At 35.3% G+C, this 21279-nt stretch overlaps 1 protein-coding gene across 2 annotated transcripts; it reads right to left on the bottom strand.

The window, feature by feature from the left end:
• Positions 1-3222: 3222 nt before the first annotated feature.
• LOC141659447 (DDT domain-containing protein PTM) lies at positions 3223-20912 on the bottom strand. 2 transcript variants are annotated; one of them, XM_074466311.1, is made up of 10 exons: positions 19313-20912; positions 18608-19219; positions 12049-13171; positions 10139-10427; positions 9911-10035; positions 8589-9049; positions 6521-6549; positions 4175-4822; positions 3867-4075; positions 3223-3788 (listed from the first exon to the last, which is right to left on the bottom strand). In XM_074466311.1, exons 1-10 carry the CDS (start codon positions 20584-20586, stop codon positions 3513-3515), a joined length of 5046 nt encoding a protein of 1681 aa, XP_074322412.1. In that variant the 5' UTR covers positions 20587-20912; the 3' UTR covers positions 3223-3512. The 2 variants fall into 2 exon arrangements, with proteins under 2 accessions (XP_074322412.1, XP_074322413.1); XM_074466312.1 differs by having other exon boundaries at positions 3223-3785.
• Positions 20913-21279: the final 367 nt, after the last annotated feature.

The raw sequence follows: 21279 nt of genomic DNA, 5'->3' as shown, positions 1-21279 counted from the left end.
CTCTTCATGAGTTGTTCAAAAATGGCCCCAACTCACACGCACTCTTCGTCTTCACTTTCACTGCAAGTATTTTCTTCATTTTTAGTTTTAGCTACAAATATATAATATACTGATCATGGTTTTGTTGCTGCTCAATTCTTGGTATGCTCTTGGTATGCATACTGTGATTGTACATGTCACATGTGTTTTCTTAATAAATAAAGACACTTGTTCTAAAAATCGGTCTAGGCGGCCGCCTAGCCGCTATATTGTGTTAAAACACCCCGACTCGAACCTAGGCGATGATTTAGGCGTTTTTTTCAAAAAATCGGGTCAAAATCAGAATTAGGCGGGTTAGGCGGTCAAGAATCGGTACTAGGCGGTCTAGGCGAAAAATAATTTAAAAAATATTTTTTTTACATTTTTATAATTTTAATTCATTAATTTCATAATTTCACTCAATATCATGTCAAGTATTGGTAATAAGTAACAAGTAATCTATTATATTTATTTTCTCACTTAAAATATAAAAAAACAGATTATAATTAATTTAAAAGTGTGAATTAAAATATAGCTAATATTGTAAATTCAATAATTAGTACATAACACATGTCAAATGTGTAGATATTGTTTAATACCATATTAATTTCTTTTTTCAAATAAATATTTGACATATCGATCATTATATAATTAAAAAAATTAAAAATAATATTTATATTTTTCCGATTAATGTTCCGATAATCTCCGACTTACCGATTAATCTTTCGAAGGTACTCTCACCGCCCTAGTACTCCTAGCGATTTCTGGAACACTGATAAAAACAATATGTGTGTGCATGTGGGATTGTTGTCCACGACAATCGATGACAATCGATAGCTGCAACAATTTCTGCGCATAGGTTTAATACATAATTTTTTTTGATGTGAATGTATATACCATTCTATCACCGGTTACGTTTTTGGGGTTATTCGTACCCAGGCCGTAAATTTTTTTATGGACAGATGATTTGACAACAATTGTCGGATGAAGATGAGCGCTCGTGCCTATATTAAATGTTTTATACCGTTATGAATTATATTTTTAAGTACTTTTAAAAAAACACACACACTTTCTGTTGCGCCCATGTTTTGTATTTTTATAGTGATTAGGGTTTTGTTATAAAATTACGAAATTGTTAATATACATGTGTTGATCTCTGATAATTAAAAACGGATGATGGCCAAAAACATCACTTTTTGAAATTGATAATCAAAATATCAAATTTGAAAAATGCGGCAAAAAATAATGACGAAATTACCCTTTCTCATATTGAGTATTTGAAATACGCTTACTCAGATTGGGTATATACCCGATTACCCATTCTCTGGTATTTCAACCAATTTTTTTTTTATTTTTTAAAGTTGAAATACGAGATTGGGTATATGAAATACGTTTTCTCAGATTAGGTATATGCCCGAATACCTATTCTCAGACTGGGTATTTCAACTAAATTTCTTTTTTTGTTTTTTTTTGAAAAATGTTTTCTTACAAAAAAAAAGTACGAATTTTTTTTAAATACCCAATCTGAGAATGAGTATTTGATTGATAAAAATGGTTAGAATATTGAAAATAGGTATTTTTATCACTTAATCCAAAAAAATGTTATTTTTATTTTATTTCATTAAAAATTAAAATATATTTATGCATAGATGGTATAGTTATTGGTTTCGGGTATGATAATGTCAGTAATGACTACAAGGTTGTGAGAACGGTTGATAGTCTCTGGTTTATGGCATTATGGTGTCTGTTTACAAAGTCAGCAGAGGTGGTCAGACGAACGGTCCGAACGAACCGTGCCGAATCTTATGCCGACCAATTTAGCTAGTGCAGGACTCGTAAATGGCACGCTTAACTGGACGAGTCATGCCGGGCTCGGGCCGATTCAAGAAATGAGAGCTCGTGAATGACCCGCGGTTTAAACGAGTTAAACTAGTTAAAAAAATTGTACTAGTTGCATGCTGCGATTCATTAAAGCAGCAGTCTGGGCCGTGCCGAGCCGAGCTGCATCATTATTTTATATATACCAATTTCCATTTCCTGTCCCCACAATTCAGTCCATCAGCCACCACTTCAATAAAATAATATTTATAATTAATTATTTTAATTAAAAAGCACAACGAATCATGTGATGATTTAGACTGTTGTTGTCTTGCGGATATTGAAGTAGTGATGATTTAATGTAGTTAGTATGATTACTAACACGGGTCTGGCGGTTCATGCGGTTCACGGGCCGGTTCGTACCGTTGGCGAGTTAACGTGCCGGTTCCGGCTCACGGAAACTGAATTCGTGCTCTGCTAATTTTAATATACGGTTTGTGCCAAATTCTGAACCGGCACATCACGAACCGAGTTAAACAGAGTTTATAACGAGCCGAGCCGATCCGCCTGTTTGACCACCTCTATCCAACAGCAATTCATGGAAATGGGCTGAAACTAATAACCGTCTTTTATACCCTGATTACTGTGAGTCTGCCTTGAATTGAACAGCACGACGATTCTTGTACGGATATATGGCTGATAATTATCAGTGTAACAACCAGGCGTACTTGGATCTTTTGAAACTGTTGCTTTTTCAATAATCTCAATTTGAGTTTGATAATTTAAGCCAGAAAGAAAGAGTGACAGTGTAATTAAAGTTATTTCTTAATCGTTAAAGTTTCGAAAAGAAATACCTGGAATATGAGGTTTACGGTCTTCAAATTTATTTACTAGATACAACAAAATTTTGTACTCAAATTTAATCAAACAAGTACGATGACTCGAGGTATGCAAGCGTCAAAATAATCTTTTTCTTTGCCATGCACCTAGTACACATTCTTATATTTCTTCCACTACATTTGCGAACTGCAACTACAGAAAAGATGAAATTTCAAGTATTTTCTTTTGAAAATTTTGGAGATCAGTTAAAACTTGTTTTATATTGCGAGTGGCACATATATGAAATATCATCATACAAAATTGATGCATATCAAGCATATATGAAATAAACTAGCGTCAAGCAGCGGAGGAAAAACAACAAATCAAAACAATACACAAAGCAAAGAGAATATCGGTATGGATGTGTGGTAAAAATATCATATCCGCACCCGTCTCTGCTTCGAGCATGACACAGCACTTGTAAATTTTATCCACACATCCATCATTGATATAATCTACCAAAAATTCTAACCGCAAAAAATATGTTGCAGACCGGAAAAGAAAGAGTTGGTCTTTAAAGGTTTGAGTTTACACCTCAAACCATTTTTTTTTCTTTTTTCTAGGTGTTCTCTGCAATGTAGTTAAAATCTATGGCTACAAAGTTCTGATACTGAGGTTCACAACTGGTTTAGTTCTATGGCAGGTAGTACTAGTACATACATCAGTAAATTTTTTTAAAAAACTAAATATAATCTACAATACTTCTAGCTATGAGACCCAAGTTTTCTAAATATCGAACCAATAGCGCCTATCCCAGCTGGGTGCCACTATCTTCTCATATTTGCATACCAGAGATGTCAGTTCTTATCAGGAATATCAACATTAGAGTCAAACAATGGAGATTCCCTATCAGGAAGAGTACCTTCTGTTGCAGAAAGTCCACCACCTCCAAGTGAACCATCTTCCACCCTGTTACTTTCATTGCACCCAATCGACATGTCCTCGAGCCTCCCAGTATTTCCCTTGCAATCATTTGTTCCTTCTATACTCTGCTCCATACCAAGCAACGGGGGCTCACATTCTGCGAGTTTGGTTAAAATATCACTGGAACCAGGACCAGATCCTGCATGCTGCTATTTATGACCGCAACAATCAGAAAGAGAAAATGGTTACAATTAAAAGTAAGCATAACATCTCAAAAATGAAATTACCTCATTTTCCAGTGCAGGACTATTATAAGCTTCCTCACTACCTCGAATCCCAACAACATTTGACCCATCTAATTTACCTACATCAGCTCCTATGACAGGCATATGGGGGCAAACTGAAGGAGCCTTACTTCGGCAACTGTAGCATCTAAATCCAATGAGCATTCCAGTTCTTTCAACAGTAAGCCCAAAAGCATCCCCATGAAACCACTCTGCAAAATGTGAAGATCACGTAAAATATACTTTAATAATCAAAAATAGGTTAAATATAATAGATTTAATTGACTTAACCATTCGATACTCCAACTTACCTCTACACATTTCACAACAGACATAATTCAATGTAGATGCAAATTCGGTTTCGCGGCAAAGACTGCATTGAGGCCTATCAAGGAAGGCATTGGTTTGCTCAAAAGCCAAAATAAGTTTTTCTCTCCGGAATTGCAGGATCCTTTCATCATTTGGCTTCCTACTCAGCCGAAGACCATTAAACCAATAAGGAAAACATATCGCCGTTCTTTTCTTCTGCCAAACACCTTGCACTGTAAACTCTTGCTTTTGTGCGATCTTTGCTTTTTTTGTTTTCTTTGGGTATTTTGGTTTCTTCGGTCTCTTTCCCTTCTTGAATGTTGTTTGTTTCCCTTTGTTTAGGCCTCCCACAGTTTCACTTTGGCGTGAAATAAATTTAACTTTTCTTGTCGAACGCCGCAAAGGAACAACAGAATTATTCTTGCTGCTGTTAGTTTGTTTCAGCTTCTTTCCTTTGACAGCATTTACACTACTTTTAGAATACACTGACCTCTTGCCCTTGTAGGAGGTATTTCCTTTCTGCAACTTTGGCCTTCCCCTCTTCTTGATAACTTTAACGCACGCCCCATCTTGGCACTTACGACATATATAAGTACATTTCGAAGTAATTGATCCAGTAGACTTTGTCACATGCTTTTTATGGAAAAAACCTGTACAATTACATCACCAACAAAAAGCATGCCAAACCTGAGAAAACACTTTGTATAACATGTCCCACTAAAGCTCAATCACGACTAACAGTAAATTAGTTAAAAGTCCCTAAATTACTAAATGCCATATACAAAACACCCATTTATCTTAGCATAGGGCAAATTTTAACAAAGCAATCTGTCTAGATGCAGGTAAGCAAAATAGCAGCCACGGATTTCGTCAAAAAATATAAAAAATTAAAAAGCAAACAAGGATCACTTTACAACTTTAATGACAAATCAACGAAAGGGCATTACCAGAAGTGCGAAATAGTAGAGACGTGTATGAGCTGGAACAGAGCAAAAAACGAGATGATTTTTTCATGAAGGGATAGACATGCAAAGTACTTTATGGAAAAATCATATATTTTTATATGCATTAATCAAGTTTATGAAAAGATCATATATTTCTAAATGTATTATCTTGGCTCAATCCAGTTATAAATTCGACTAGAAATAAAAAGCTTTGTGGTCTTTAGGTTCTAACTATTTCTAGAGTCATGCAAACTATTACACCAAGTATGGTTGAAAATCGAGAGAAAACGAAACTGAAAAGGAATGGAATGAAGTTTGTAAATAAATTTTATACCTTTACCTAACTCCATTCCTACCAAATTCAAGAGGAGCTCAAACCCACCAATTTGAGAATGGATGTTCTCCATCCTATTCATTTCACTCACAAACTTTATAGAAAATCAGTACCACATTATCTATTTTCATTCTCCCCTCTTAGATTCTTCTCTTCAATTTTGCTCACAGATTTCCATTCCATTCCTACCTCAATCAATTCTTCCCAACCAAACGTAGCAACAGTCTTTATAGTTCCCACAATTTGTAGAATATACTATAAGAAAGTATGTTTGGAAAAACCCTATACCGCTTTTGAATTATATGCTACGGAAGATATAACAGACCGGCAGATGCAAATTGAGGGCAAAGCACATCCTTCACATTTTCAAAATTTCTATCATATAATTAATGGTTATACTTGTTGGTATGCCAGGCTTAGAGCTGAGATTTATGTAACAACTTTATTAGAAGCAAGATACATAGGCCAAAACTTGCTATCATTTCACCGGAAAAGGGTAAAACTAATTAGGAACATGCTTTAAATCGGGCATCAAATTATCATCCAACCAACACTACCATTACCAGTCGGTATGAGCCAGTCTGAAATTACCTCTAGAGTAGGCAGAGACAAAGCAAAATAGGGACTGTATTTTTCTGAACCCCAAATGTTCAATTGACATCATGACATAGGAGTGGTCACTGATATCATATACATATTCTTTGCAAGAATTAGAGACAAAGAAAACTACTGTTTTGTCAACAAGGAGGACTTATGTAGTAAATTTCAAAATACTTACCAAGGAGATGTTAACATGAATTACATATTCTATAAATCGGATTCACAGAGAAGTTTTTTGTTGTGTGATATTAGCATTCCGTGAAAGACTTTAGTAATTCCCAACTACTTATAAACTCTTCAGACCAAGCATCTGAAGTTGTCAAAATCATCTAAAGCAAACCATATGTATAGTAAAGTAAGGTGAAATTAATCTACATACATGGTCACAAGTAAACAACATTTTACCTTAAGAGAAGCATAAACTCAAGAAGGCACTACAATATTAAGCACATTCACTATGTAATATATACCTTCACAATACTGGCAATGCACAGCCTCCCTGCAAATGAAATTAAAACGTATACATTAGCATGACTCATAAGTTACGAATATTAAATATGAACTGTAAACACTCATAGAGAAGTTAGCTGTAATGTCTACGTGACTTTACAGTCGGTTGAAAACAGAAGAATACTTGTAATAATTGAACAAAAGTAAATATTTAAAAGAGAGATACCGTGTGCCCATAATTTAATTTAAAAAATTTGTAAACTTGAAGAGAAGAACAAACATTTGTTCTTGTAGAAAATAACTATTTAAAGTTCAACTCTTGAAATGTGTTTCCGTTACTACCTTAGAGCATGGGATACTTCTATTAAATTATTGGGTATCTAGCATGAATATCTGGAACTGTGCATCTATAACTTCTCAGGACTATTTAAGTAAATGAAGCTGTCTAATTTTATTTTATGTATAACTAAGAATACCTAGTGCATGAATTAGAATTATATAGGACATTAAAAAATAATTCAAAAACACAATTGGTACATGACAACGACTTTTAAAGAGCAGCCACTACAGATCAACAATTGCACTCGTTCAAGACCTCTTGTTAATGACTTTGAAACCAAAAACAGTGAGGAAAACCAATGCTAGAGCAAAGAAGATAATGACGACTACTATCAGATACCTCTGCATTCTTCTCTAACACACACTCAATTGTAGAGCAGTACAATTGATAGTGTATATATGAAAATATAATTTTGTAGTATTTTTTGTTTCTTCCGTAATTGGAAGACAAAGAAATAATCTTTAATTAAAAGGTTGTCCAGCACTAAAATTCCAACCAGAGCAAACCATAAACAAGCCTAAAAAGTGGATTAGTAATTTCACATTAAGAATGTGAGTTGTTTTGGAAAATTTCTATTGTCTATCTATGAAACCATTAATACTCTTGGTATAGCAAGGTAACGTACATATTTTTAGATAGACTTCACAATCCGTATTCTTGAAGTTACTGATCCACACTTCAATGGAATTCTTAAAGTTGTATTCTTCTGCTTTAAATTTCTCCTGTACCGATTGTTTTGTTTACTTGTGTACACACGAACACACATTTAGTTTCTTATTTGACTATGAATAACTAAGAAGGATTAAGTAGTATACTTTAGTTATATCATATTTTTATATTTGATTTTAGATATCACCAACTTAGTAATCTATTAACGAGCACTTTATACAATTAAAGTCTTGAACTGGGGGGGGGGGATGTGAGTTATCATTTTGATAAATAATTATAACCTTTTCTTCCTTTTCACATCCTATTTGGTTATTCGGCGACAAAAAATAAGCCAGTTGTTTGACTACCAATCAAGCCAAAAGGTTACTATGATAAAAAGCAGTTTTATACCTTACATTTACTTTACTTATTTTTCCCTTGTTATTCTTTTTATAGATCGTAAAACGCAGCAATAGTTTCTCTTACCGCTTCTGATGATCAGTTAGTTTGTAGCACGGTTTGAACAAAACTAGCATTTCCACTGGAAAATCTATTTATGTATGATCGGTGTAATTGCTAGAATAATTACGAATAAATTGAAACGAATGGCCAAAAGAATAGATATTCTGTAATTTCGAAGAATAGATATTGCAATGGCCAAAAGAGTAAAAACGAATGCATAAGGCAGTCCCAACTGACAGTATCAGAAGGAATCGGCTAAACTAGTCTGATGCTTTTGAGAAACAAGGTCAAGGTCTGTTATTCTGTAACAAATCAAAGGGATACATGATTCTGGTCTTAGGACTTTTTCCAGGCATGTTTCTTGCATGACTAAAATGGACAGAGAATTACTATGGTGGTAACAATTAATAAATGCTTAAGCAAAAAACTAAACATAAATACACACCGCCAGTTCACCATTTAATAAATGAACCAAAAAAAAAAGTATCTACGGATGGGTCCGGTTGTGTAAATAGTAGTATTAGTAGTAGCAATAGCAGCAGCAGCAATTATAATACATATTCGATTGTGTGAAATATGATTGAAAACATTAGATAGTATAATTTAAGTATACAATTACATAATAGGATCTATAATACCTGATCAGAACATCTTTTTTGCAGAGTCCACATTGATAATATTCTGGTCTTTCAGCCTTAGAGAAAAGATATGCAAATCCTGCTTTCTTAGAGAACTTTTCAAACACTTTTCCACTCTCTTGATGTTTTACGGCGCTTGTTTGGGTGATCATCCGGGCAATTCTTCTGTCTTCAAAAGCTTTTAATAGATGCAACGGAACATAGGACTCTTCCAGCCAATATTTCTTTCTTGAGCTTGAAGAATCTTCAACCACGGATCCATGCTTTGTAACAGTATCAGGAATAAACCGTCTCTTGCCAAAATCAAGAAGATACTTCCCTATCGTTCCCTCTAAGGTCTTCCGACGGATGATAACCTTTTTAAAAAATCTGACTGATTTCCCGAATTCCTTGTCCATCTTAGAAAGAAGTTTAATGTTTTCAAAGGTATCCCATTTAATGTTGGCATCAAGCTCTCTGACCTGAGAATGTGTAAAATAAATTATCAGGCTACACAAATAAATGACATACCAAAGAAAAAAGGAAGCAAATAACAATATGTTATGTCCTGTGTATGTCCTACAAACAATCAGAGACTAGGCGTCCTTTTGTTTCTTACTTCCCTCTGTGTAGGTCCTACTACAATCAGAGACCCGATAAATTTACTTTTTGTCAGGAAATTTCTTTTCCATACTGCAGATGCAACACAACTAAAATCACTAGGATTAAAGGAGGGATTTTTAACTATAGTCTGTGGCCATTTTATCTGTGAAGTAACTATTTTTACTTCACTGCTGACAATCATTAAATGTGATGGTTTGTTAAAAAAAAATACAGTCATGAGGCCCAGCGGCCTACAATCCCATTGAATATAGGGAAGACCAAAGTAAAGTACTCTGTATTGTGACGCCAAGTCAGGCCTCAACACCTGATTACCTTCGAGAAGATTAGTTGACAAGTTGTTCATTACACATATAATTACAAGATTTATTATATAACAAAAATAAAAAGTAACAGGAAAAAAGGTTCAAATTAAGCATGATTTATCCATAAAATTCAAATACCAAAATATCAAACATATCCAAGCAAACAAAAATCAAGCTAATTCATCCATCTCAATATCATGTTCATCTCCATCTGCTTGTGCACTGTCACTCTGTCAGTGGTTGGATCATGCAATGGTACACCATAAATTAATTATCAGCGCCAAATCGAGCTTTGAGTACCTTCGAGAAGACTAGTCGACGACTAGTGGTATTCGTGATAAACATAGTCTGTATTGCTAGTGAGCGACAAATTGCTGCAGGCATTACATAAATTATTTCTGGAACAAATTAATATACCTGGATAGCAAGCTCTTGTACATTAGATGATGCCTCAACAGATGCTCGCCAAGCAACACTTCTACTCCTCTTTGCATTGTCTGAAGAGTCGGAATAATATATGCCAGGTATCTTCCTGTTCCCACCTGCAAGTAAATGAAAAATGTAATGGCCAAGAAGCTACATATGATAGTGTCATTTATGAAGATCTTCAAAGCTTAATGGGAATATATATAACAAAGTGAAAACCTTGTCTGGAAGCTTTGGAAACCAATGATCTCGGCAGAACCTTCCACTTGAATAGCCCTCGGGAAATCCTACCACCCCTCCACCATAGTTGCACCAATCCACTAGCAGCCTTTAAAGATGGTTTTGGCTCCAAATCAGAAAATCTAGGCCTTCGTCGACCAATTCCATTCTTCGAGGACATGCGGAGAGAGCTGCTCATAATATGAGATGCGGATCCAAGTGTAGTAACACTATCCACCTGCTTATGCCAATCTGCTGAAAGTGCACGACTGTGCAGATTTGATTCCAACTGGAATAAAAAGTGGGCGAGAATAAGAACATAACCAGTTAAGTATTTAGCTAAAAAAAGAATATAACTAGTTAAATCATAAATGGTTTATGATGCTAGATCAGTGCAATGTGTCAAAGCTCAAGTAAAAGCAATAATACTAAATACAAAGGCCTAAACATGTTTTGTTGCAATAAGTATGACATACTAACAAATTTGCAAAATAAATTTAGTACATTTATTTAGTGCACAAGTCCTTAAATTTTGTAATCAGTTTGAGGGTTATGTTGAAGTTAATATTAGATGACCACCAGACCAACTGTAGAAAGAGGATATTTATTAGTCGCAAATCCTTAACATGTGATTGTAAGGTAGATACGAGATGAAGATTTTATTTTGTTACATGTCTGATGTTTGCTAATTCAAATCTTATCTTTCAAACTTCATCCACCCTTATCTACAACAGATGGGTAAGTGATGCATGAAGTAATTAATAAAAAAAATCAAATTACTAGTAAACCAACAGTGTGCTTTTAATTAGTGAATGCACCAACAGACAATCCTCTGATTTCATGCACTCCTCTGCCCATATTCCCCGGAAAGTCTTACCATCTTCAAGATTATAAAAGAGAAGATAATGATCATGTACTATTTCAGAATAAATCAATCACGCTACCTACTTGATAAAGCACAATTGAAGTTTCATTTATTTGACCACAAAAGCCTGCTACATTACTCAACTCCCAAGTCATAGATCAACTGAAAGTACAGAACAATAGTTGGCAAGTACTTTTTCATCAAAGAACTAGTGTGTAGTGTACAAGGCAGGAGAGAGTATAATATAAATCAATTTAAACCAAACCCAATTACAGGGCACTGAACGAAAACGTCTACAATATTAACATGATTTCTCGGCCATAAAATTGCAAGGCCTTTTAGGGGTACAGAAAGAAGGTAAGAAAATACATAATTTTTTATTAAAGAACTGGTGCGTAGTGTAGAAGACAGCAGATAGTTAGTTAAGGGGGTAATCACATTAAACAAAAACAAAGGACCGGGTAAATGGATATGAGGTCTAATATTTTGGCACACTAGATTGCTTACTATGAGCTTGGAAATCAAGATGTAGGGAACCACTTAATATTGCAATTTGATTTTCAGTTGTCTCCTATTACCTTTGAAGATTAAAAATTAATACAACAATACAATTTCTTGCAAAAGAGATGTTGAGTACATATATCTAATAAAAAATATATGCCACCTACAATCTGATAATATTTAAGTTTATATTTCTTACAATTTTTAAAAGATATTGCACTTCTACAACCTTGAATATCAATTTATACCCCGTCATCCACAACTTATATCAGATTTTCAAATGATTGAAGTCAGGACAACGATATTTCTCAACACTTAATGAAGTTTAAATCCTTAGAGACTGGATACACATAATGACATAGTAGACTCACAACACAGAACAATCCTAGGATAGCAACCTCAAAGCTCAAACACATAATAGATTCAAAGTAACATATTTTAGGATAAAGCCCTTAACAATTTAAGAAACCACCGAACCCCCTATCACGCGAACTACAGCAAACTTTAAAATATAAAAAAAAACAGATAAAAGACACATTCTTACTGTGAGTAAAAAGTGTTTCACTGAGGTGATGTCACAAGTCCCGCAGATAGCTTTAGACCAAATTATGGAATAATGTGGATTCAGCCATGGACCCAACAGAAGGCCATGTAAGCGATCTTCAATGCATAGGATGTGGCTGATTAGATCTATAAGATGACCTTCGTTTTTAGACTGAACACCTAGAAATTCACTTGTCTTTCTTTTGAGAAAGGAGCCTTCATCCTTCATAATGAACAAGCAATCCCCACCCTCTTCAGGATATTTGCATGAGATACACCAGCCACATTTTTCTTTCTCAACATCTAGGTTGTAAATACTCGACCAACGAAACTCGATTGGAATAATAGAAAAGACCTTCAGCTGCGCTGAAATAAATTCTTCAATTGACATTCTAGTTTTTTCAGAGACTTTATCTGATGCTTTGTGCAGTAATGCTTCCCCTGCTAATGAGGCTGTGCGAGCAAAACTGTAGAAGTTCACGTAACTTGGGCCACATTGACCATGTGTTAAAGCTTCTCTTACATTAGATGGTGTACTACCAGAATCTGCAAACTGTGTGTCTTTTTTTATTTCAACATCCAGATTGGTTGAGATCAAGGCGGTATGTCCATCATATACCGATTTTTCTAATACCTCGGATTTAGTTGAAATACCTGCATCTTTGTTTCTATTCAATCCCTTCGTCTTTAGGCTACGAGTTCCCTTAACAGATTGAGAACTTTCAGCTGCCCCTCCTGAACTTTCTAATTGAAAGCTTGCATTCATAGAGTTATCCAAAACCTCTGGCTCCGAGAAGTTACCAGAAATTGTAGATACCGAAGATTTGTCTACAAGTTTTACTTTATCATGAGTATCGTCTTCGAGACATGTCTCCAAAGGTACTAATGCCCGAGAAACTAGAGGCTCAGCAAGCATTTTCCTGTCACTCATATAGTCAATGGAAACAGTAACAGACTGTGAACCAATTGCACTTGTTACTTTGGCTGATACATTCCAATACTTCATGATTGCAGTCAACAATGTGTTATAGAATAAATGTGACGACTTTATTGCTTCAAGAACAGAAGTGAAATCATTCACATGGTAGTATCTGAAGGGAAATTCAATGTCAGCTGAATCCGACCTGTAAATTCATAAGATGTCAATTGTGTACTTATGCCAAGAGTAAAAGATCAAGATAATTACAAAAGTGAGCATCAAAATATATATCTTAACAAAACTGCCATCCATGAGGAAAAAAGTACTCGTAACCAAATTTCATAGGGATGGAAATGACTTTTGAGACTGAATCAGTATGTTTTACTGCTGCAAAAAATAGACAAAAGGTTTGAGCACCAATAAATAACATTAGCCTTCCATACTTGCACTTGCAAAGTGTTAGAGGGCAAAATCCACAGACTTCGACAACCTTTGGTGATCAAGAAGCCCATAAAAGATCAAGATTAAAAGTAATTTTATAGCATTTATTTAAGGCTGAAGTCTATTTGATGCAGGAGAACGGTTAAAAACCCAAAAAGACTATTTGGAAGCAATGCAAAAGGCATTAGAAGCTCTTTAGTTGGATTATCCTAGAATTAGTTAATCACATTATTAGTTATCGATGAAACCAGGGCAAATCTTTCAGGGTTATCTATATTACTAGTTATTTTTTGGATTAGAATTTGACCCAGACATAGTATCGGAGTTGAATCCTGTATGTTTGAAACAGTTCTCCAGTGCCAACAGGATTCCCGTCAGAACAATTATCTAAAACCCGGATCAAGTTCCTTAGTTGAGTTGCCAGAGGTGGAGATATGAACACCTTTAGTGACTGTAAAGGGCCCATGTTTAAATATGTAGAAATAATTGGCATAAGTATATACAGAACTTGAGTCTAATGCCAGGTGCACCAAAGGCACGACGTCTTAGGGGGCATGTGGTGATTTACTGGATGACCTGAGTTGCTGCACTTGGGCAGGTGGACTCCGTTATTTTCATTTCGAATTCCGGATTTCAGTCGGGTTGTTACAAATTCTTTAAAAAGGCATTCAATGATATGTTAGTTGATTATCTAGGGGTTATCACTTATCATGGTTCTGGAACCAGCAGTTTGGATCGGTTTTAGTACCAGAACCACGGTTCTGGTCAAAGAGAAAGCTAGATTCTTTTATGTGGCTTATGAGTCAGAAAATATACACATTTTTTAACTTCCAAGTAACTTATATACATGATATTTTAGATATTTATGATAATTTTAGGATCAAGAAATTAATTTATTGAAGAATTGTATTTTAGGAACATTCATGAAAGTTATTGTATTTATAAAAAATTCTTGGGATATATCCTCTAAATAAGCCATATAATGCACGCATAAAAAATATTTATAGAACTAGGTTGCTTTAGGAATGCGAGAATACTTTGGGGATATCGATGGCAATTAATAAATTATTCTATGCTTGCGGCCGACAAAACCGAGGGGGGTGGTAGATTCAGCAATTAATGCACCCGGTTCTATCTCTAATTCTTTGTTCTCAAATTTCTATCAAGTCAAGCTAGTTCATTCACATATCGTACTAAAACAAGTGAGGATAAAAATGGGAACTCCCAATACTTCCAAAACAATATATAATAGTTTAGATCAATTCTATTCATGACAAAAACAAAAAGCATCACATTTCTATCCTAGATCTCTCCGCCAAGCAGCTTAGCTTTCTCTTGCGGCCGCCCTACCATCCCCAATTGTCTTTGATCTAATCTTTACACTACCATTTCTCGCAGTCATTACTCCAATTTGGGTTTTCGGCATTATGGGTTTGCTTCATTTGGGGATCTTTAATTTGGACCTTCAATGATTTTTGTATTATTGACTTGGGTTCTTTAATTTCAGTTTTCTAGATTTGGGTTTCTTCCATTTTGAATTCCTGTGAGGGTTTCACCGATGCACTAAATGATCAGTTTCTTAATTCAGGTTTCTATGATTTGGATATTCCGCGAGAGTTCACCTGATCAAAACATCGAGTCAAGTTCTCTTTGCTCCCACAATTGCTCATCCGATCAGCTATGTCTTTCACCTTATTTTTCTTCCAGGTACCTCCTATGCAGGTAGGAGAGGTAGGAGGACTGGATTCACGAGTCAATACCAGAGTCATCACAGGCCATTGTCGATGACATCACCATCGGCAAAACATCTTTGGCCCCAACAGCTACGGTCGGTATTGCATCTATCTTTTCTTTTACTTATTTGGTTATTGTATTGTGTGGTTGTTGCGAATGTCTATAGTGTGATCGGTCATTTATTGGGTGAAAATTCAAGGGACTGTCTACATTCTTTTTTCCCCTACTTTTAATAATAATGAGAATAAGGATGTAAATTTCAATCCGACCCAAGGGTTCCGAACTGTATCCGCACCGGTCATGATGGATAATTAACAGAGTATTGACCCGAATACAGGATTAATGATAATTTATAAGTTAAAATTTAAACATACCAACTACTTCCCACATAATTTTCATATGGTAGCTTCATTCATTCCCATCAACGAGCAAAATGATGCACGTCTACCTTTTATGAGTTCGAGCAACACAAGATGTTCTTTTTCTCAATCCAAGAAATGCATTGTTAAAAGTGGTTCAGAGCACCAAGAAGTATTAGATTAAGCAAACATGAGGGATGTGTCATTTCTACTAATAAGATCTTTCTATTGGTTATTTCCATGATCGGTACTCAGAATCAAGTATAATGATGGTATCGGGTTGAGACCAAGGACAGAGCATTGAAGCTGAAAAAGTGTGCTCATATTTATGATAGTATTATTATGGTATAATTAGTGAGAGGAGCAGAGGTAGTTACCATTGTATGTATGACGAAAAAGGTTCTTAGGAGCTTGAATAGAATATTATTTCTAGAGTCATGCTGAGCGGGGAAATTTTCATAAGAACACTATATTTTTTTATAAAACAATTGCCTAATGTATATTTATCTGCTTAATTAACAATACAAGGAGGCTAGTGACTAGGGATTGACAAGAGTGAATCCAACATATTAAAGGCAAGATGTCTATATGATGTCATTATGAGCGTTACTTTTAGCACGTCCCTAACTCGAACGCCCATCTTAGGATCTAAGATCTATCCTGATATTGGAGAGTTCATCACTAAGAGCCCCCGAGCATGACCTTAGTTCCCAAAAGAATCATCTTGGAATTGAAGATTTAAATTGGAGATCATATTAGAACAATAGATTGGATAATACTGGATACACTGAGACTAGAACAGGCAACCACTCAGCATACACAAAAATCATGATAGATAGATGACCATCATGTTGATTTGTTTGAAAAAGGTATCAACTTTCCTTAAAGAAGGCCAGAAATTGCCTAAAAAGTACTCCGGTGTGTGACTGAGATCTGTCTATATGGTCTTTCTTGTCTCTTCTTCGTCTGTGTGTACTTATATAAACTGTAGTTATGTATTTTGTTAAATCATGGTATGAATTTTGTCTGATGAGCAAAGGAGTGAAATGGAGAAACTGGACTTAGAATTCTCTTAAAAACTCAAGTTTTTAATCAAATGCAATCACTGCGTCTTGGGAAACTTGTAAACTCGCTCTAATTGAAACTCACAATCTATAATTACTACGAAGATGAAAAAAATTGTTGCTAATTATGAAACAAGTAGTAGACGCTTGTGTAAAAAAACTCTAGGGCCTAAATATTCAAGCGATGATTGCCTAATGTAATGATTTGAAGTTTGAGATTAAGTTATTATTTTAGTTATTATTTGTTTAAAAATGTCATGATGAAATAATACCTTCTTGTAGTAGATAAGTATTTGGTAGTTACCTTTACCAATTAGGATCAATTTCCTCTTTTCTAGGATTTTCCTTGCTTGCTAAGTATTAAGATATCGATTTGTATAGTTGTAACTTGTAATCTTCATAGTTGTTCAGATTTAAATTATATAAGGACCGACTATTTTATGATGTATCTTCATTGTTAATCAGTGTTAAATTATAGTATTAAGTAATGTTAATGATAAATCTACGGATTTTATCCTATTTTTTGCTTTTTCTTTGTAAAGATAGGTTTTTATTACAAATCACAATAAGAAGCAATTATATTTATCCTAATCACATTTTCTCTAGCTAGCATATGTTAATTTCATCATATAGCCTATAGGTAGTACACAACAACAAGTCTACTGTAGAAATAAACTCCCGCCGTCCTCGTAAGCAATTGTGATCAGTGTTATCGAAACTCGAAAGCACTAAGCGCACCAAGCGCAAACCCTCCATGGAGCCTAGGCGCGAAGCGCAAAAGCGAAGCGCACGCTTCTTTGAAGCTAGGAGCACATTTAACAAAATATTATAAAATATATAATTTAGGATTATACATATAATAGCTTAGGTTTATATCATAATTTATACTTTATAATGTATTAATTCACACTTCTAAAGCAAAAATAACATAATTGATAATTCATAAAATATTAAATTAGAGTTCTTGATCGAAACAAATCCTAAATTTTCTAATCAAGATTCAAATTTTAAGGTGTATGGGTAAGTTCCAGGCTCCCAGATTTCATTCATAATCTTTATCTTCTTCAAAATCATCCTCTTCCTCCCAATCATCTTCTTCAAGTGTGGAAGTGGTCCCCTCAAATTCAAACTCTTGTTCTTCTTCCTCTTCTTCATTCTCGTCTACCAAACGTCGTTGTCTCTTACGTGAACCCTTACCTGAATTTGAAGCATTAGACTTAGTTTGACTTTGTTTAGATTTCAAGGTTTTTGTTTGATTGTGACGTAAAGGTATATCGAGGCTCTCCAACACCAGCAGCTTTTGCAAGTGTTGTTCATCCTAATCCATCATCATCAGCGGCTCTGACTTGGCTTGAATGATCTTGGATTAGGGTTTTCTTTCCTTTTTAAAGCGGCTGCAATCTTTAAGTGTGTTGGCCTTGTTAAAAAACTTATTTTTTGGCAAAGCTTTAATAAAGGGCGCTTTTTTTGCGCTTCTTTGAAGGTGTAAGCGCGCGCTTGTTTAAAGTCGATGCGCTTCACACATATCTAGGCGCTTGACCAGCGCTTCACCTGCGCTTCAGTGCGCTTTGCGCCTAGGCGCGCTTTTCACAACACTGATTGTGATAACCGCAGGATTAAATCTTTAAGTAGGGACTTGTGTGTTAGGAATACGTGAGAGTTATTACTAGTGTTATGAATCACTGAAAATTGACAATAGCCATTAACTCATCTAACTTAAACTAGCTAGACCTAAAGAAGAATGACAACATGAAACCGCAATATTAACTTCGCAGTACATTTCTCTTAAAAATCCAATTCTTGCCCACATCATATAGTTATTTATCGTTTACAAGCACCACACTTCGTTTCTGGAGCCAACATTTAATGTCATATACAAATAGCAGTATTTGGGAACTTTGATACTACTGTGGTTGGCAAATTATGTCAGCTTAAATATTGGTTCCAGCTATTAAAAATAAAATAAATACTTCTACTAGAGTTGTATCAATATTATACTTGTAACAGGATACTATAATGATTAAAAGGAAGGAAGATACTTACACCAACAGGTAACCGCAACTATTGTAGAATAGCCGGTCATACGGATCAATTCCTAATAGTACAGCTCCCCGGATTGACTTTTCTGCTCTTTTTAAGGGATTACTCTTGTCGATATTGCACTCAGGGCAATACCAATCACCCTCTGGCAACAGACTGGTGGTAACCCCAACACACCTGGCATGAAATGCTGCAGGGCAACCATCGCAGCATATCAAGCTTCCATCCATCTTACAGAGGCAGCATTCATCACTGTTCCCGTCTGCTGTCTCATCAACCACCTCTGAGTTCCAAGAAGTCCCAGAAACATCCGTAACAGCCCTCGTTTTTTTTGGAGTCTCAAATGCCGTCTTGCGATCAAAATCAATAGAAGGATCGGTGGTCAGAGTTCTTTTGTTAAGCTCGGACCTTATTATTTCCACTTCATTCACATCATCGCATAAACATTGAAGCATCTCAATTTTGACAGATGCTGGTTGTTTGTAGTAATCACTTTCAAATAACTTCAGTTGACTAAGATCAAAAGAAGGGCTCACCACAGAATGGTGTGTTAGAAGGTACTCGGCCATGAAGACAGGCCAAGTGATTAGGTCTAACAAATTCCAGTTAAGGCTCCTGCGTTTAAAAAAATAATGTTAACTTTGGAATAGTGTTACAAATTCAAATCAAAAGAACAAATTGACCATTGGAGAGGTAGAAGATGAGCACCTCAAACAAATAGAAGCAGATTCGGAACTTTCATCAGAAAGGGACTCTAAATGCTTCCTCAAAATTTGTAATAGAGAAAGATGTACATAATCAAACAATAAAGAAGGAGTCTTGCATCTCAGGGAAGCCACAAAATCACCCAACTCGAAAGGACTCAAAAACAACAAAGTACTAAATGACCTCAGAAAAGAATAAACCGAAAAAACATCACAGATGGGAATATCGTCTAAATTTAAATTATTGGAAGATGGAGGTAACTCGGGCTTTGTAGGAATATTGTTACACTCTTCTGATTCTTTACATTCTAAGACTACATCTGATTCCTCGACAACTACCCTGCCTTGAGGAGATTGCGGCTCATGCTTCGCTTCATCTAAACACACGGCAGCAGGTCCATTGACTTGAACTGATGTCGCAGGTGCTCCTCCTCTACGAGCACTTCTTCTCAATACAGTTGGAGTTGCACGATCTGCAGATTCAGTTCTTTTCCTCCTCTTCCTACTATTCCCTTTCGGTGTGCTTTCATCATTCTTATCACAAACATCAATGGCAACAGAACTTCCATCATCAGTACTCTTTTCCAAATCTCGTATATTCCCACCTTCATCCCCACATTTCGCCTCCAAAACTCCTCCTACCACCGTTTCACTAGAATTACCAGCAGGCTCAACTGGCATTACACTACCGACCTCGTTAACATCATCACAAGTCCCCTCAACCTCTTTCTTCTCACTCTCCACACCAAAATTCAAATCAAAACCTAATTCCTTCCTCGGATTCCCCAAATTCTCCCCACCACTCTTCATTTCCTCGTTCCCATCATCACTAACATTAGCATTAACATTAACATTCAAATCAATCACATTCTCCCTATTTACCGCCTTTCCACAATCTAACTCCATTTCAACAACATCACCATTCAACGGAACAACATTCAAATCCAAATCAATGACACGCTTATCATGACCGCAATTATCATCAATGATACGTTCATCATTACGACAATTATCATCAACAACAACATTATTACTCGAAAAAGTACCTGAATCATGACATTTAAGCCGCTTGAGAGTCCTGGAGTCAACTACATCAGTCAATTCATCCTCCTCCAAAATCGAAACCAATTCATCGAGTCGTAGACACTCCGAACCTCCGTTTCGATAACTGATCTGAAACAATTTCGACTCGAAATCATACGAATTGACAGTTCCGTTATAAACCCCTAGCCCTGGACCTACACACACTTTTCTCACCTTTCTCCCTACATACTCCATTTCATATATAATTATATCAATTAATTAATTAATTACTATATAATTAGCTCACAATTGAGAATTCTCAGAGAGAGATAGGAGAGAGAGAGAGAGAGAAAGAGAGAGATTTGAGAGAGAGAGAGAGATGGGAGAGAGAGAGAGAGATGGGAGAGATTTGGGAGAGAACAGGGGAGAAGTGATTCTCTCTCTAGAAAACAGGAATCTAGAGAGAGAGAGAGTTGGAAATGAAATTGAAGAGCAGGAGAGACAGAAGAGAGAGAGATTCAAGAGAGCGAAGAGAGCATTTTGAGAAACAACACAAAGGGGGAAACACTTCTCTCAATTTTATGCGGCCTTTTTTCGTATATATCGTCTTTGTATAAAATATTAATATGGGCTATAAATTATAATTTTAATAATATGTTATTCGGAGAACTTGAATTTTATTTTTTAAATCATATTTAACGATTTTCATTAATTTGATGTCACGGTTTAGATTGAGTGACCAAAGATTAACAACCAACAATTTTTTTAATATTTCGTCCAAATATAAATTAAATACATAAACAAAACCGTTTTTCGAATTTTTTTATAATACCACGTGTTTTTTCAGATTTTGATTTGTTACTTTATATTTTACTAGTGTTTGCTTCTTTTTTACTAATTTAATTTATATTTATAAAGAATTGAATCCAACATAAATTTTTAAATACT

This window comes from Apium graveolens, chromosome 5, assembly GCF_009905375.1.
Source record: "Apium graveolens cultivar Ventura chromosome 5, ASM990537v1, whole genome shotgun sequence".
Lineage (NCBI taxonomy): Eukaryota > Viridiplantae > Streptophyta > Magnoliopsida > Apiales > Apiaceae > Apium > Apium graveolens.
This window is presented reverse-complemented; position numbering and strand designations above follow the sequence as displayed.

What these genes read in the sequence shown, in the direction of transcription:
- LOC141659447 (XM_074466311.1), bottom strand. Translation starts at nt 20,586, where the DNA reads ATGGAGTATGTAGGGAGAAAGGTGAGAAAAGTGTGTGTAGGTCCAGGG. An exon ending in AGTTGCGGTTACCTGTTGGT is followed by an intron (nt 13,172 to 18,607) that starts GTAAGTATCTTC and finishes ATGAATTTACAG; the next exon opens with GTCGGATTCAGCTGACATTG. An exon ending in TACAAGAGCTTGCTATCCAG is followed by an intron (nt 9,050 to 9,910) that starts GTATATTAATTT and finishes ACACATTCTCAG; the next exon opens with GTCAGAGAGCTTGATGCCAA.